The sequence below is a fragment of the Epinephelus moara genome, chromosome 10 (assembly GCF_006386435.1).
Source record: "Epinephelus moara isolate mb chromosome 10, YSFRI_EMoa_1.0, whole genome shotgun sequence".
Taxonomy (NCBI): domain Eukaryota; kingdom Metazoa; phylum Chordata; class Actinopteri; order Perciformes; family Serranidae; genus Epinephelus; species Epinephelus moara.
This window is the reverse complement of record NC_065515.1, coordinates 25,355,709-25,374,444: the sequence shown is the minus strand read 5'-3', so window position 1 is coordinate 25,374,444 and position 18,736 is coordinate 25,355,709. Positions and strand designations below refer to the sequence as shown.

At 40.4% G+C, this 18,736-nt stretch overlaps 1 protein-coding gene across 1 annotated transcript in view; it reads left to right on the top strand.

Moving 5' to 3' along the window:
- Positions 1 to 18,736, top strand: part of raver2 (ribonucleoprotein, PTB-binding 2) — a 142,117-nt gene that overhangs the window by 20,941 nt on the left and 102,440 nt on the right. The window contains exon 4 of the mRNA XM_050055512.1: positions 17,358 to 17,424. Coding sequence (XP_049911469.1) covers positions 17,358 to 17,424 — 67 coding nt within the window. The remainder of the gene's footprint in view (positions 1 to 17,357; positions 17,425 to 18,736) is intronic.

Here is an 18,736-nt window from a genome sequence, read left to right as displayed (position 1 = left end):
CCTATCAATTAAAGGCTTAAAAATGCCCAGAAAAATATCTTTTAAAAAAAAGAAAAAAATGTAATTCAATCCATAAAAGAATTAAATAAGCCACTATATAAATTTTAGACTTTAACATTTTGACATATATGTGTATTCGTTTACTCTTGTTTCTGAGAGGAATTTTATCAAAAAAAAAAAATTGTACTCATTGAGCAGGATACCATCTTGCACGAGATATATGAGCAAACAGTAAAAGATGGCAGCCGCCAAAATATTTTTTCAACATGGTGCATCCTCTTGACAGTGAAGCGTCATCAGGTCATCATCAACACGAGTCAACACAGCATTGATCAGTGGCCACATATTTACAGATACCAAGATGATTGAGAACACAGGATCTCGTCTGTGCAAGATAGATGCACAAGCACATGCGAAGCAACATCACTGAACACCTTAGAGATATTCTAAAACTATTACAAAGGCAATAATTACATTGCATTACAAATCTGTGCTTATGCAATCCCATTTTTGAAGGTACATTTGACTAAATGTTTAGTTTGAGTCCATTAATGTGACGCTTCTTTTGATTGTTTAAGTCAGCGAGGAAACAAAGATGTGTGTAATGCCAGCGCTGAAGAGACATTAACCTTTCCACATCCAGTCTGTTGATGTGCATTGTGCTTTCACTGGCGCCTATGAGTACAAATGACTACAAGAGGCCATTTAGCTTTTATGTCTGAGAGCTTCTCTGCCACTCTCCACATGTCTCTGCAGTTGCAGAGCCGCAGTAAAGTGTAGTTTTCTGACATTAATGCAAAGCCACACTGTGGACAAAATGTAACACGCTGAAAATGGATGATAATAAAAAATGATAATAAAAAGACTTCAGCAGTGTTCGGCACCTATAGTTACCATAATAATTTTAGGTTGTTTTATCTACTTCGCAGTTTACCTGGAGGCTAGGATGTAACACATATCAAGTGTACACTGCTGATAAATGAAGCTCAAATACTTCATTGTCATTGTGCAAAGACTTACACACATTTTTGTGGAAATCCTGCATGTTGGGTACTGCAAGTAAACAAAAATAACAAATATTCTTAAATGATGTTTTGACCAAATGTCTGCAGGACTCTGTTGATATGTGAGGTGTGACTGCCGGCTCAGTGGGGAAAATAACCTCCAATCTGAGCCCTGTGGCTTCAGGGCCAGAGCCAAGCAGAGGCGGGTGGGTGTGGATGGGGGAGGGAGGTGGGGTCACAATGGGTGACAGCAGAATCGGTCCTGTCTCAGGGCAAGCCACCTGCTTCCCCCAGCCCACTGGTTCTGTCCTTTTTAAGATTAAACAGCTTCTCCATACAATGTGTGAAATGAGGAAATGGACAGACAGAAGTGACGGACAGGGTTTGACCAAGCAGCGGCCACTAAGATGCAGTCCTTGTAATGCCAGTATCTCTAAAAATATGGAAGTGACAGCGAAAATGTCCAACTTCCCACATGAAATACAAAGATAGCACCTTTCCTCCACAACAAATTAAGTCTTAATAGGTAATTTCACTTCCTCTAGTGGGTGTATTGATGGTATTGTTCTATTGAGGCGTTATTAAGGCATAAAGGGAAGTCTATTTTGAGACCTGCTTTGTTTGATTGAGTCAATCACACATAATGATGATGATGATGACTGCTTATAGCTTGTGCCACCACAGCTCCACCCACACTTCTCCCATTTGTTTTCTAAAATTTTACATTTTCTGATAGCAGCGTAACTGATAAAGATGGTAGCAAACTGTACACTGAGCTCTAGGCTTCAAAATATTAATTGAGGATCTCATGAATAATGGCAGAGATGCTGAGGACAAGCTCCATTGGGAAAGCATTTAACAGTCACAGAATAATGAATCTGGTGTCATTTATTTCATAGCAGATAAATGTTGTGTATTTTCATCTATTATGTACTTGTATGGCCCAAGGTATTTGCAGGTTCCTTCACACTAGTACCAGTACTTCTGCCCCAATTTATGCTGCCTGAAAGGTGCTTAGACTAGCCACTGAGCTGTCTTTCTGTTATTGTTCTTAAAGGAACAGTGTGTAAGATTTAGGGAGATTTAGTGGTGTCAAGTGGTGAGGATTGCAGATTGCATCCAGCTGAAACTTTTCAATTAGAATTCCTTCAGTCTTCATTGTTCAGGAGGTTTTTACGGGGAACTGAATTATCCCCAGAGGTCTCCTCTTCTCCAAAACAAACCGACCAAGTGCCCAGCACTTGCAAAATGTGCTAATCTTATTTTCTTGTCTGGAGCCAGTGTTTGTTTTGTCCATTCTGGGCTACTGTGGAAACATGGCGGCGCAAGATGGCTACATCCATAGATGAGGACCTGCTCCCTATGTAGATAAATGGCTCATTCTAAGGTAGTGAAAACACATCAACTCTCATTTTTAGGTGATTGAACACTAAAGAAAACATACTTAATGTATTATATTCCATTTCTGCCAATATATCCCCCTAAATCCTACACACTGGACCTTTAGTAGGGGTGTTAATCACCAGTTTCATTACGATAGGATATTATATCGATTCTTTGGATAACGATATATTTGCTGATATCACAAAGTCTGCCACGATACAATTTTGATATAATGCGATTCAGGGGCCTGGGATCAATATGAAATGATTATGCCCATTTAACACAATCAATTACAAAAGAAGCTGCCACCCTTTCTTTTATGCTTTTGGCCATAAAAGATAAAAATAACTCATAATTAATGTAAATAACCGTAACTGCTTAAGCACAGTAAAGTTTACTTTATACTGACTCCACTAATACACATTAAACAGCACATGGGACATGTTAACCTTCCCAAACCATCATATGTTCCTAAAACTTCAAGACTATGTAGTTTAAAGCCCTGAAGGCAAACTTCTGCAAACAACCATACAACATAGATAAACTAGAAAAGCACTCGGAGAGCGCAGACCTCCGCGAAGCAGTTCGGATTTCCATTTTATTATTTTATCCACTTCGCTTCAACCGATCACCACCAAAATCCTATCATCTGTTTCATGTGCCATTATCAAGCTTTCCTGAAAATTTCATCAAAATCCGTTCAGAACTTTTTGAGTTATTTTGCAGACAAACAGACCAACGCCGGCCAAAACATAACCTCCTTGGCAGAGGTAACAACATCATTTAACAAAAGTATCAAATTCAGCTCAGTAGTCAAGGTTTTTTTTTTCTCACTCATGGTTCATGGACAAAACAGTTGTTTTTTGCTAGTGACACATTATCACATTGCATAAATTAGCCTAGCAGCTAGCGGACTTTTTTTTTCTCTACTCATAGCTCAACAAAGTACGTTATAATTTTTCTTACTCACCGTTGGTTGAAGTCACTGCATCTCCTGACAAAACAGTATGGTTGATTTTCAGTCTGCACGCACGTTTATTCAGCCGAACATTGTTGAAACAGAGCAGCTAATGTTGCTGTAGTGAGAAGTTAGCGAGTGAGATGCTAGTCCAGGCAGGTAACGTTATGTCGTGTTTTATCTCGTAACAGCATTGAGTAAATAACGCTATCCTCACTGTCTTTCTCCTGGATGTCGCTGTTTGATGGTGACACAGACTTTCAAAATAAAAGTACTTCCTAAAGATGCCAATATGGATTGCTGGTTTCACTTTGCATCGATGACATTGGATCGTCGATATATCGATTCAGATCGATTGATCGTTACACCCCTTATGTTTAGGTTCAGCACAGCCAGTATGAATCAGGCCAAAACTTAGTATCCTTCCCCACTTACTGAACTTGAAGGTGGGTAACATTACGCAGCATTAGCAAGTAAGGAAGCAACTGCCATTTCACTGCCGGACATTTTCTGAACAGGAAATCTTCATGTACAGTCAATCCAGGGGGTTCGTTCAAATTGGCTGGCGTTAACCCATCTGGGTGTCAAACCTGTTGCATCTACCCAGGGTGGAAATAATATAAACAGGTAAACGGGAAACATGTGGCCTTTATGAAAATGTGTAACTATTTGCATAGTATTTGGACACACTGACGCACTGCGGGGTGGTGAACACTGTGCAGAAATTACAGTTGTTAAGCTGAGTGCCTTTGCCTTTGTTTGTAGCGTATTGCCGCATTAAGAGTCAGTGCATTGTGCAACGCGTGACTGTTGAGGTTGAGTATGGGGTTGATTCCTGCTCCTTCTGCGCTACTCAACTGCATCATCTGTTTCTGCTCTGCTGAACCGAACCAAAGGAAAAAGAATAAATTATGATGTCGTGATAGAGAGCTTTAAATCACTGTTTTAAGTTAGAAAATAAAAGGGAGAGCGTCATGGATCTTATTCTCGCTCTCTCTCTCTCTCTCTCTCTCTGTTACTGGTCTGTATTCAGTGTCCCTTCGTAGGGAGAACATGAAAATGTGACCAGACAGCCAGTGCTTAGTCCAGCAATGAAAAAGAGCAAGGGCAGGAGAAAGCAGGAGGATCCAAATAAGGGAGAGGAGTTTGAGGGGAGGCACACGGACAGGAGGAGGAAGGGAGGCAGAGAGAAGGAGGAGGGAGAGAGCCTGGATGAAGAGAATGATAAAGAGAACAGAAGAGGAGCGGAAACAAAACAAAGTTGTTAAAATGAGGAATTCCATCAGTGCCAGAGCAGAGAGAGAGAGTGTAAAACTAACATGCAAGGTGTGAAAACTGTAAGAATGTGTTTGAGAGAGAAAGAAGGAGAGAAAGGAAAAAAAGTGATATGTGCACTTGTGCATATTTATGCTTGTCTGCTCTCAATATGTGAGTGTGCACATCGTCTAAGAAGCTTTCCTGGCAGGCATTTGATAGGCCAGTGATCTGCGCTGTGCATGGTTTGGGCCACCTGTCACACGCGCACACACACACACACACACACACACACACACACACACACACAAAGCTTGGCTCGGATTAAATATGTAAAACAGTGTTTTTTGGATCTATTAGGGATGCATTGTTGTAATTTCCAGTGAATAAGTAGCACATTGTTAAAGTATGTGTTATAACTAAAGGCGGCTGTTAGATGATTTAGATTTTTTATGTTTGTTTGAACGCAGCAACATTTAACACTGCCTTACCGATTCCATTCATGCATTCATTATCGACAGCGTTGGCTGTTTTCCATAAGAGTTGTTGTTTGACACCTGAAGGGAAACTTGGAAATGGAGTCAGTGGGGAAAATAACAAGTAGATTTTTTTTATTTGTTTGTTCGTTCATCATCGAATATCAAAATCCAGGTTTTGTAGATATGCATCACAGATTTTAGTGTACTTCACTGACAGGCTCCAGCAGCTTACACTGCTACTAAAAGTAGAGGACGGCATCACTTGAATGAATGCAGTGCTACTATTACTGCTTTATAAATGTTAATATTTCATATATATAAGTTATGCACATTTGGTCTACACTTAAATGCGCTCTGCAATAATATTGACTATCATGATAAGGGTATTAGTTGTGATAAATAAACAGATACTAAAAGAGTACTCGGTTCTGCTTTTATGCTGCTCTCAGTAAACTGCTAGAATACAACAAATAAAGTGGTGCAGGAGTGAGTCTTAAAACTGTGATATTACTTAGCATTTGACTGCTCCCATTTCCCTCATCTTGAAGTCAGTGGTTTTTGATTGGTGTCTTGGTTAGATGCTTGAGATAATGTCTGTGATTAACACAAGCTTAAGGGACTTTTACGCTTTGTTTTATAACATAAAGTATGTTAGTATGAGGGCTGCCCCCTGAAAGTTGGAGATTCGGATCATCAGCCGAGCGGTCTGTGTTTTTTTTTTTGCTGTTGTAGTTTTTGCCAGTCAGTGTTAAGTGCAGGCTACCTGTGAGGATGTTTTGATCAAAGATTTTTCTACAGAGTGAGCGCTCTTCATTTTCACGCTGGTCTTTGGGACAGCCGCAGACACAGAGGCAGCTGCCCAGACGAGAAGAGGCCTTGCACTGCAAGGCTCTGAAATAACATTATCCTCTGCCTTCTGCTTAGAAGTGGTGAATTTACAGTTCACAGCAACTTAATATGATTCAGTCTCTAGCTTTGTTTGATATCTAGTTTTAGCAAAAAATGTTGTTGCACATTTCTCATCTGTCTTAAGCACAGTTAGCTTGTTTACCTGAATGTCACTGAGCCCCATTCAAACTCTCAAGCTCTGTATGGAAAGAAAGGAACAAATTCACTAAGTAACAATAAGTTGACATGGAGATGATGATGAGAAATAAAGAAAAGATATATTGTGCAGCCCTAATGTACAACACTTACAGTGTAGAAGTTGTTGGCAATAAAGTAGCTGTAAAAATGAGAATCCAAACTGTACGACATAAAAATTGTGCAGAAGCTAAATTATAGGAATAAATTATAATAATGGCAGTAGTATAAAGGTAAAGTACCATCGTGGTGTGAATAGTGTCATAGTGATAAGCTCGAGAGTTCAACAGTGGAACAATAACAGCAGAGCCATTGTAATGCTAATAATTTAAAACTATGCAGTAGTGTGTGTGTGTGTGGGTGTGGGAGTAGCTTTCTGCTTGCTGGCAGATGAGGGCTTCATCCTGTTCTCCCTCTGTAGCATGTATCACTCTATCAGTAGGTCAAGGACACAGATACTGCTGGTAAGGAGGCCATGCAGAGAGTGTTTGTCCCCTAATCCCCCCATACCTCCCTTCCTCCACACACACAGACACACGCGCACACACACTCATTGAGTTGAAATGAGAGCCCACTGTTTCACTTTCCCCCAGTGGCCCTGTTTGTGTTTGTAAGCCACCTCATTTATGACTGCAGAACTAAAGGAGAGAGTGTGTATGTATGTGTGTGTGTGTGTGTGTGTGTGTCTAATGGATGAACAGGTGTCAGAGTCAAAGCATTTTCCTCCCCTCACTTTCCTCTATGTCTGGTGGCTTTCTCACCTTACATTTACATCACCTTGTACACTTTTACTGCATAGAATATGATTCGCTTTAGAGTGACTGACAGAGTGCAGCAGAGGAATTAGAAATATCTGAACTGGCAAACCAGCCGACAGATAGAAAGGGTCAAAACCAGACCTCGACGGTCTGAAAGGCAATTTGTTACTCCGTTTGCGCTCTATTTGCAGGAAATTGCCAGTAGAAGCTGTGAGGGGAAGGACAGTTGCTGCAAATTCAGGGATGAGAGTTGCAATTGCGTTGAAATTATAGTAATCTGACACTTGGTGACACAACTAATCTGCAGAGGGAAATTCTGTCACTGATTTCACCTCTATGGGACGTTTTGAATATTTAGAGTGTAGCTAAGAATTCAGTTTTTTGTTTAAAGTCACTAAAGGAGGGTGGTTGCTAAGTGGATGTCATCCATTTGAACTGAGGTCTCGTTAACCCACACAAACTGATCCTCAGAAAACAGCATTGCGCTGTCATTTGACGCCTATAGAACCTCATGGACGTGTAAGGGATGAAATTGCTACTTTTCAGTAGCATTGACTCGTGCTAATGCTGGGAAATAAAACGATGGTGATGAGATGAAGAACAACAACAGCAACATAGTCTTGAGTCTTGATTCCAGGGTAACACGTGTAGCATTTGAGCTAGTAGATGCTTTTCTGTGCTGCATGTGCTTGAATCTTGTTTCATGACAATTTTCTTTTTTACTGGTACAAACGTACAAATCCTTCTCCCAACAGAAAGCTGGAGTACACTGATGTTGAATTATTCATTTGGCGAACACTTTTGTCCAAAGTAACGTACAAGTGGGGCACAGAGAGATGCCTTCAAGAATAAGTGCTTCAGTTCCATGTTCCCCCTGACACCAGTGCTACAAGGCTGCAGGTGATAAGTGCATAGCAAATGACAATTCTCTTTTGGGATAGCGATCGAGAACGAAGGATTGAGAGATGTGATAAAAGAGCATATTAGGTGAGTAAATACTTTTAAGGAGGTAGGTCTTCAAGAAATTTTTGAAGACAGAAGGATCTAGTTGACTGAATCAAGTTCAGTAATCAAGTAATGCAGTAATTTAATAATGTAGAGTTTAAATTGCATGATTTTAGTCCTAATTTTTCACTTGCCAATAGTTTTTGGATTTTGCCGACAAAAGCGCGAGACAAATCAGCATTTGCTCCTGTGAGCAACTATCTCTATGTGTTTATTTCCAAAGACACGATGTGAGAGATGTGCCAATGTGTCGCAGATGCCAAAGAGATACAGCAGATTTGAGAGATAGGGTAGTCTTATCCACAATTATGTGGTCTACTATAATAATAATAATGTGGTGAAAATAGAGAGAACATGCAGATAGTTATTCAGTCATATGGGATGGGAGATCGTCCATACAGTTGATACAAGGTTGCCATATTTTATAGAAAGAGTGTGTCTTATTCTGTAGTGAGTAAGTTATTTTCTCCAGAGGTATGAAGCTGTTCACTTCTGAGAGCCACAATCCAGCAGGTAATGGGAGATCTGATTTCCACCTCATAGCAATATATTTTGTGGCAGTAGCCAATAGGATTTCTGTAAGCTTGATGGCATGGCTATGTCTGATATTAGAATTTAAGAGGCTGCCCAAAAGGCATACCTCAGGATCCATTGGCAACATGGACTGTAAATAAAGCATCACAGATCCCCTGCCAATAGCCTTGTAGTTTACGACACTGCCAGGTGGGATGAAGGAAAGTGCCCTCAACTAGACCACATCAGAAGCAAAGGGGTGAGAAATTGGGGTCAAACCCATGACGCCTGGAAGGGGGAGGTAAGTCTGATGAAGAAAACTGTACTGAATTGATCTATATCTTGAGTTTAGTGTACAAGTAACACCATTGCTACATAGGTCTCTCCACAGTATAGAATCAAGCTATATCTTAATCCCTCTACCACCTAAGTCTAGATCCTTCTGGCTCAGACATTTAGATAAAAGGTAACAGCGCTTCATAAATCTTAGAGATGGTTCTAACCATTGGTTGACCATCATGAAAAAGAAATTCAGTGGATGACAACTTGGGTAGTTTCCACTGTCTTTGGAGGTTTACCTTCATAACGTTTGTGAACTGTAAGTATTTAAAAAGAATCTTTGTCAGACAGTTGATATTTTTCCTTTAATTGTTGCAAGGACATAAGTATTCAATCCATATAACAATGTTCCAAGCGGGTGGTATCCCTTTTTAGGCCAAGAATCAAAGTTTTTATTCTGGTACAAGAGAGGAATAAGCTTATTTCCCAAGAGGGAATCTTGGGAGACACAAAACTTGGCCCAAACATCTTGTGTATTTTAAAGTTTTGGACTGAATGAACAATGTAAGGATTGCAGGTAGTACTTCTGATTGACTTTCCATCCCATTTATATAAAATATCAAACAGATTGAGCTTGTTCATCTCCAGCCGGTCAATGCTCGGCCATGAGAGTGAGGGATCCCCCCAAAAAACACTTGAGCCAAAAATTTAGATTGTGCGGCCAAATAATACAGTCTAAAATTAGAAACCCTTCTTTTGTGTAATCAAGGGTAAATTTATTTATTTATTTAAAGCGACCCTCTGGGATTTACCTCGCCAAATGAAGTGTCTGGTCAGCTTTTCCAGTGAAGAAAAAATGCTGAGGGAACATGAATTGGAAGGGATTGAAAAGTACAAAAATTAAGGGAAGACATTCATCTTGATAACAATAAGTCGACCGAGTAAAGTAAGAGGGAGGCTCGTCCACTTATTCATGTCATTGCCTACTTTCTGGTTGAGCTTGTGTAAATTCTTTAAACAACTATCCACCATTATACTCAGGTATTTAATCTCGCTTGGTGACCACTTAAAGGGAAACTGCTGTGAAATTAGGTATTTCAGGCCAAAACAATCCCCAAAACAGCCCGTGAAATCCTGGAGAGACTCTAAAGCTCATGACAATACAAGATACAGGACAGGGGAAATATGAGGGAGAGGAATTCTTTTTCTTACTTGGTTTTCGCTGCAAATGAGTGCACCAACAGCCTGGATGGGTAGCTTCTTGTGGACATTTGTTTTGGAGGAAAGAACTCCTGTCTTGTGTGTTTTGTTGACTAAACAGATTGGAGACCAGACGGACTTCGTTGGGGATTTCTCCTTGTGAAATGTCTTGTGATGTGTTAACCCCTGTCGTCGATGATGCATGTAATGGTAAAACCACAACTTCAGGGTACTCTATTATAAAACATGATAGTGGTGTAATGTGATCAGTACAGCAACCTGATGACTTTAAGAGTCGCATCGTGTGTAGGTGCTATAATTCGTTCCACCACGCACAATGAGATTTTACGAGGTGTTTGTGGTGTGTGCGCTAGCCCTCTACAAGCCTCTACACCATATAGTTACCTGTAACATCCTTTCCCCCTTATTTTATGTTCCTTTATGAACCTACACGGTTGCCTTTTAGCACCACGTCGTGTTACCAGGTGTCAGACCAGGCTGCTATCACATTCCTTATCAAGTCCATCCTCTCAGGGCTGGGCTCAGGTTTGCTTTAATTCCACAGCAAGTGTGTGTATGTGTGCAGACATTGGCCCTGACTGACTGGACCTGCTGGAAAATGTCAGTTTCTTAAAGCGTTCAAACACAGGGAGGGCAGTGCAGCACAGAATGACACGCTCAGTTATATTATAGAACAGCTTGACGTAGAGGAACATACAGGCTCTAACAGGAAACAGCCTGTCCTACTGCTCCTGCCCACATACTGTCCAGGTTCTTCATCTAATCACAGTCATGAAGACTTGTAATGGGGGCAGGAGAGGTGTCTTCTTAAATGTGTAATGGTGTTTAAAGTCTGTCAAGGTTTATGGTAACTATATCCATCTCAGTAGTGGTGAGAGGCAACAAAATGTAGCTCTGGTTGACCCTGAAATACAAAATCAGGGTTTTATGATTTGCAGTTTGTGGGTTCAGTGTGAATGTTTGCTCACACTGTCTCTTCACTGAGCCCAGTGGCTGTTTTGAAACACTTGTGAGCGTCGCTTAGCTATTACGGCACTGTTAATTAGGAGGCTGTTGAAATAGCATAGTGGGGAATCTCAGTGAAACAAAGTGGAACATTGTAGAACAGCGTGAAGGGATGTAGTGAAAGTAAAAGATCATTAAGACGTGGAATGTAAAAGGGAAATACGGCGAAACAAACTGGAATATCATAAAAACGTCCAGCATGGTGTACTCAACTGGTAAATTGTGCGGCAGAGAAGAGAGGCAGAACTGTTTGGACTCCTAAAAATAGTCTTTAAGTGTCTTGCAATGTGCCAGCTGTGAGAGACAAACTTTCAGCTCGATTTAAGTAAAGAATAGCACAGGGATGAGGGATAAAACACCACCAGAGAGAATGCGCCCTGAGTGGTATAATTCAGCCTTGTCTGACTGTGTGCAAAGTACTTTGCAATGTAGTGTGTGTATCCTGTGCAGTGCAGCAGTAACTGTTATTTAGTGGGGGAAAATGATGGAAGCAGTGGCCATTTGTACAGCTTCTCTTCTCTGGAATTTCTTTTATTTTTTTGCACACCACTTAAGTTGATTTCATATGTAGATTTCTATATTGTTGCTTGACTTCTTCCACCATTACTTCTTGCATTTAGGAAATTACTTTTTCCTTTAATCTATTAAAGGGGTGCACTGATTATGAAATTCTAGGCTGATACTGATATTTGAAATAACATTTTGATTTTCTATTATGTATAATATATTATAGTTGCTTGTCTAATATCTATTTTATATTCCTGTGAAAACATCGACAAATTTCTCTTTCAAACAACTGTATTTATTCAGTTTCTTGCCAAAAACTTCATTTTACAAGATTACATTTGAACACATCACAAGAGGGTTATAATTTACCTTTGCCCAATACTCATTTTTACTGAATAGAGCTTGAATGCATCATAACATAACTCAGCGCAACCTGTAGCCCTTTTTAAACAGAAATTGTGTAAATTTGCAGGAAAGCCCAATTAGTCTTTTTTCAGCATTGGCAGTATAAAAACAAAATCGGAGAGTGCGGCAAAATGCCGTCTACCTACTTTTGTTTATACAGAATGCGCCTTTTTCGGGCCAATGGGGGGTGTGAGCAAGTAACAAAACATGTAGCTCAGCGTGTGACATAAACAGTGATGTGGTAGGGAAGCCACGGCTGGTCAGTCTTTCGGCGATTCTCTCGTAAATCGGCCCGTTCTTCACTGTCCCCGTCATCTGACGGTTAATGGCCTCTTCGTATGCGAGGACAAGGAGGGTGCGTAATTTCTTGTCTCCCCAGTTGCTCAACTTTACAGTGTCTGTCAGGTTTGCGTTTCCCTCTTGCTACTAGCTAGGTTTGCGTTTCCCTCTTGCTACTAGCTGCTCGCTGATTCCTGCTATCAGCTGTTTCCTGTTTATTTACCGCCAGTGGGTTGCATGTGCGGCGTCATCAACAGCTCCTCCCACAAGTCTTCAATAGCCCCTCCCGTGGTGGAAGGCTGCCTCGGTCTGTTTAAACTTAAGGGTTCTGCCAATATGACTACCCTACGAGGCGGAAAATTGGGCACCTCGGATGAACTTGCCAATCCTGCTCTGTGTGTCTAAACGCTCGCAGCTTGCCGGCTAAACATCCCGGCCCAACATTCGCGGAAAATCTGGCAGTGTAAAAGGGGCTTCTGTCAGCTGTTAGTTCCGGCCACCGGCTGCTAACAGCTAATGCTAACTAGCCGTCCCTCTGCCGACATCAACACAGATTTGTTGTTTACTATGTTTATTATCAGGGAAAAAACAGGGTGCATCCTCTGATGCATCAATAGTGAGGATCCTTTTATCCTGACGGCATCCCTGGGAACATCCCTGTTCGTCCCAAATACGTTTTCTGTTGTCCTCGGGTAAATAGGAAGCCAGTAGTTTCTGGCCCTCCATTTTACCCTTAGCAAATTAGATGTGACACAACAGAAAACATCAGCCACTGCCATCGATGAACATCATCTTATGTTGATAGGCCGATGACAGTCAGCAAGGTGAATATTGGCTGATTCCTTTGTGTGGCCGATGAATCAGTGTATCCCTTGTCTGTTACCTTTTTATGTCAAAACTCTACTTAATACAACAGCTCAGCTTTACCTATTAACATGCATCATGGCTGTAGAAAGAAAGAGACCGTGAGGGGGTTAAAAAAAAACAAGAAATTAGCTACAGTAGAGCCCAGTGCATTGAGAGAAAAGAAACATGGAAGCACTGAAACAGCGGGATAAGCTGATATAAAAGAAGAAAGCAAGCTTTGGTTGGCAATAACAGTTTAAAGCACTTTGCTTAAATCCTCACACATTAGTTACAGGCATGCTTTGATCTAAATAGTTTAATCCTGTTTTATTCTTATTGTATTTGCCTTGTTGTTAAATTGTCTGCAGGGATGTATTATAATGTGTGTGTTGGCCTTGTAATGTGGGGAAAAATACTCAAACTTTGTTCACTTGGTAAAAAAAAGAAATTCAATTATGTTTTCTGTTATTTTTGACCGTAATTGAGTCCTTTGAAATTTTCTTTAAACAGGTGATAAACACGGCAATTGTGGCATGTTTTTAAAGTCACTCACCTTGTTTTAAGCATTTTTTTAAGATTATGCTGCATTATTTCGTTAAAAAAAAATAGATTTCTCTTGAATATTGGTTGACATGTTCACCTGTTTTTAAGAGAATAAAGTAAAGACTCAGTTACAAACACACAATGTTGTAAAATGAGTTTATTTTGCACTGTTTGGTTTCAGGTGGTTTCTATTCATTCTCCCCTCAGTCGAATTCTTCCTCTCTCATAGCATGATCATTGATATGGAGCAAAAAATCCAAAACACCGCTTTTCCTTCTCTGCCTTTCTCTGTCCCTCTCAGCGATTGCAGCTCGCACTGCTCTTATTTTAAGGGCGAGCGAGTTTGACCCTCTGCGTGGGCTGCCTTGCGTGGCCTTCACTGATATGGAACATGCCTGCTTGCTGTGTACATGAGTGGGCTGGGTGGTGGTTAGAGAGATGGGGAAAAGAGAAAAATGTACACATTAGAAAACCTCATCACTTCAGTCGTTGTGTGACCACGTTTTTGTTCGTCTTGTCTTTATAGAATGATAAATGGGATTGGAAATATTTTCTGTTCACACGACCACCAGGGAATGTCAAACCCGCTTTCACTCTCGTTTTCAAGGTGATAACTGTGTCACCACGGGTTGGTGCTTTACAAAAATTAGAATGGAAAAATAAAACATGGCCACCATTAGCTGACAGTGAATAAAAGCACAGGATTTGGGCAACATTAACTGACATTACAGAACAGCATCACTGGTTCTTGAAATACCGCTTCTACTTTTTGTTCACATTCAGGCCATTTTAAACCCTTTTTATTTGCTTTAAACCAGCTCTTAGAAAATGCACGCAAGTCACATTTTCAAAAGTTTTAATCAAATCGTACAGGAACATAATGTGAGATAGAGTGGGGCTAAGTGGAAGAGTCAAAGTAAGGAAGGAGAGAATGTCTCCACATCATTCAGACATGGTCACAGTGAACACAGTGTGTCTGCATCGGAGGATGAAACAGCTTGAAAGTCCTGCTGGATGTGCACCATACTGCTGTAGACTGGCCATTACATCTTGTCTCCGGTAGCACTTAACAATAATTGCTTTATGCTGAAGTGACCTTTCAGTGCCACAGAGTTTAGTCGGTTGCTCGCAGGTTGTTTTAGCGCTGCGGTTGTTGATTTATTCTCGTTATGTTTTGTTTTGTTGCTCACCGCTCAGTCCTTGCGCCTACACTGTGCTCCTGTGGGATCTGGAACTGTTGGACAGGTTTTGACTGTGACTGGATCCACGAGGTTGCTCATATCACACTTGTTGCCAAGCTCTGAACATTTTGTGCTGTCAGTTAGTTGTGTGCAGCAGAGACTCCGTGTGGCTATGTAACAGTGAAACCCATCAGGAAGGTACGGAGGCTAACAGAGTTAGCAGTTGAGCTCATAACACACTCAGACAGGGTGTGAGGATCTCTTTCTGAGCTATTGCATTACTCTCGCTTCATCCCTTACTGTCACTGAAGAGACAATATGAAACATTGCTTCAGGAGAGTGGACCACACTTGGCTTTAAAAAATAATTCCCACATTTATTACTTTGATATGCAGCTGTGTGTGTCCCTCATGTGGATTGAAGTGCAGTGTTGTGGGCTGCTGTGATTATGAGCCTGACAGGAGACGCAAAACTTAAAAATACACTTTAAAAAAAAAAAGCATAATTACCCGTTAGAGACAAATTACTGCAATTGGGGAAGTCTTCGATCAAAGAGTTTCTCATGAAGGGAAAGAGTTTTCTCAAGTGTCAAAAAATAAGATTTCATCAGTGTGATAAGCAAAAATAAATTTTTACAGGGTTTACTTAAACTCAAGGTGTCATAGTGGATATCTGAGTACTGAGATTATTACTGAAAGCAGTTGGTTAGTTAAGAATAACTGTCTTGCTGTTAGAGTAGTACTGCCACGACATAGTCTGACTTACCTCCCGACAGTGTTGTGGAAATTCTCTGCTGCTGGTGAATAATGAAATAGAGACTTCTGCCAGCCGACAAGGTTTTTATTTTCTTTGCAAAGAAAAGGTCAGTCATCACACGAGCGGTCAGAATGACGAAAGACCCCGAACATAGGAAAGCCTAAACATTTATACCTGAGGAACGCCTCTTACGGTGTGTTTCACACCCTTCTGTCTGCGGCAGGGAGCAGTGCCCCTACCCATTGTTTTCAAACTCTTTCGTCTGCCGCAGCTATTGGCTCCGACCCCCTAGGGTGTGTTTCAAGTATTTGAAAACACAAAGAATACACAAAGAAAATGAAATTACAATTACAACAGTTACTACAGTAATGTATCTGCTGACCATGGTTAATCACACATTTTCTGTAAAAGTGATGCATTTTGACCGTAGAGCTGGAACATTAAATGATCATTTGTCAACTATTGAATTAATTGATAATCACAGCTGCTTTGATAGTCAGTTTAAGTGATTTTTTTTTTTTTTTTTTTAAAGAAAAAAGCAAAAATTCTCTCATTCCATCTTCTTAAATGTGAGTATTTTCTGGTCCATTTACACCTCCGTGACAGTAAACTGAACATCTTTGGGTCGTTGACAAAATAAGACATGAAAGCATCAATTTGGGCTTCAGGAAACACCGATCAACAAACACAGGGGTGTGTTCCCTCTGAAAAAAAAATAAATAAATTGAAAACTCATTTCCTGCTCCATTATTTATCACAAGCAAGTACAGCTATATTAAATATAGCCTACCGTAAAACTTTAATTAAAAGCCTAGTCCCAATTAAACGCACAGTTCCTTTTGCTAGCCTGGTGTAGCTGCCCATTTTGACAAATAAAGGCCTGTCTCAAATAGAAGCCTGGTCTGGTTGCCAAGCATTTTTTTTTTATTTTCATAGAAGTTCTTTGGATGTATAAACTGGATTGTTGACCGCCGACTTGAGCTACCATTAGTTAGCTTTTGTCAATATGGAGATGCTATACATCGTTAGCTCGGTTCAGTTCATTTTACTGAACTGCACCAGAGAAGACTGCAAGTCATTCAGTATTACCGGCGTGACGAAAAACAAGTGGTGTCTCCCTGCCTCTGAAGCTGTCATAAAGTCAGAATATGAGTTCATTCTTCAATTACACAGAAAGTTATTTATATTTCTTTAGTCCGTAAGGGTCCACCAATCAAAAAAATATTTGAATAGCAATTTATGATATTCTAAGCCTTATTTGAATGACAGTAGAATCTCTTGACAGAATCACAACTAACAAGTTATATAGTATAGATAGTATTTCCCATCTTTGCTGGGCAACAGTTTTGTATGAAAGGAATCAAAGGCCTGTCCCTAATATAGGCCTGTTTAGTTCCGTGATTGAAGCAAATAATATCCCAGGCTACTAACTGAAGTTTTCAGTGTACAAATATGCAATAAATGGAAGCTACAAGTATCTACAGCAGTGCACATGCAGTGCAACATAAATGATTGACACTTCACTCAGACTTGACGAAGGCTATCTGCCAAATAAAGACATTAATGTCAGTCATATATGCCTCTGAGCTGCGTTTGGCTGGGGTCCGTCAACACCACTCAGACAAACCACACAGAACTGCAACACACTGTAGTATTAAAACCAGTATAATAATGGCAATTTGTGAAGTTTATGTATGATTATGATAACATTTGGACAGCGGTGTGAAATTTTTAGCGTAGTTGAATATTGGGAGGGATGTGTCCCCCCCTCTCTTCCCCAGGATATATTTAAATTACTGCCTTGGTTTAGACAAGCTTTTGAACATTTGGTTATTCTGGCACTTGGATGATCTCTTGGCTCAAGTCTTGTGTGTTTCTCTCTTTCTGTCTCTTTGCAGGAAGTCCATGAGATTCTGAAAGAATATGAACTGAAGTACTGCTTTGTGGACCGCAATAAAGGCACAGGTAAAACTCACACTTAACCAGACCCAGAAACACACACACACACACACACACACACACACACACACACACCATGCTTGTACTTCTGTACTTGTGAGGATCCTCAATGACATAATGCATTCCTTAGAGTACTGGGTAAAAAAAGGAAATATAAAAGACAAAGAACCCAATAAACCCCATACAATACTCAACTTGACCTTTAACCAGCACAACTAAATGCTTAACTGCAAACTAAGCCATAATTGTAACCATATAACCAGGTCTTAACCCTTCAGCGGCCCTTTGAAGAGCAGAGGACCATCCAAAATGTCCTCAGGCTAAAACTCAAAACTGTCCTCACAATGATAGATGTACAACAGCACATACACACACACACACACACACACACACACACACACACGCATTCAGCTCAAATGATCCTGTTCTGTAAACCAAACCCTAAACATACAGCTATGTCATATCTGTCATCACAAATTTGTATTTATAGTTATATGGAAAGTCGTGCAGTACTGATATCTGCAGGGGAGGCATGACTCAATCACTGGTTTTACACACTGTAGAAATAGTGGAGGGGTCACGCTGGCGGATAGGCGGAAACTTTAGCCTGTGACTCTGGTGACTTGTCTCCTAACTTATTCAGGACATATATTTTTTTTATTTTTTAAGCTAAATATATATTGAAAATACTTTGTCGTTGAGCTAGTTTCCCATCTTTGTAAAGTAGCTGTCTGTCATTCACTCGCAGCAGAAAACTTCCCTTCAAAATAAAAGCTTTGTGCCAGAAATTCACTGTATCCTAAAATACATTTTTTTTTTTTTGTTTTTTATAAACTTCATACATCTGAGAGTCACTTGTGATCCATTCAGAATGGACCACCGACCCACTTTTGGACCTTGACTCTACCAGATGGGAACCACTAACCTACGTAGCTATAACTAGGAGGGTCTAAGGTTAGAGGTTGTGCTATACTTTGCAGACTGTAAAGCCCCTCAAGGCACGTTTGTGATATTGGGTTATGTAAATTAAATTGACTTGACTTCTGCACAGACTTTAGGGTTTTTCTTTTGTTTAGTCAATACTATGACTATATAGTTACAGATTTCTGTGGGGTTTTTGTGCCGAATCTTGCCTTTCGCTGAGGAGAATCAAACTTTCTTTAACCACTTTGGAGTTGAAGTTAAGAGGATTAATCTCCTCATAAGGCTGGTTGAGTTCTGTAGTGATTAGAGTTGGGCGATCTTGTCCATATCCTATTGTCCTATCGCCATCTAGTGAAATCGCCGATGAACGATGTCATCGCCCGGGGGGGGGGGG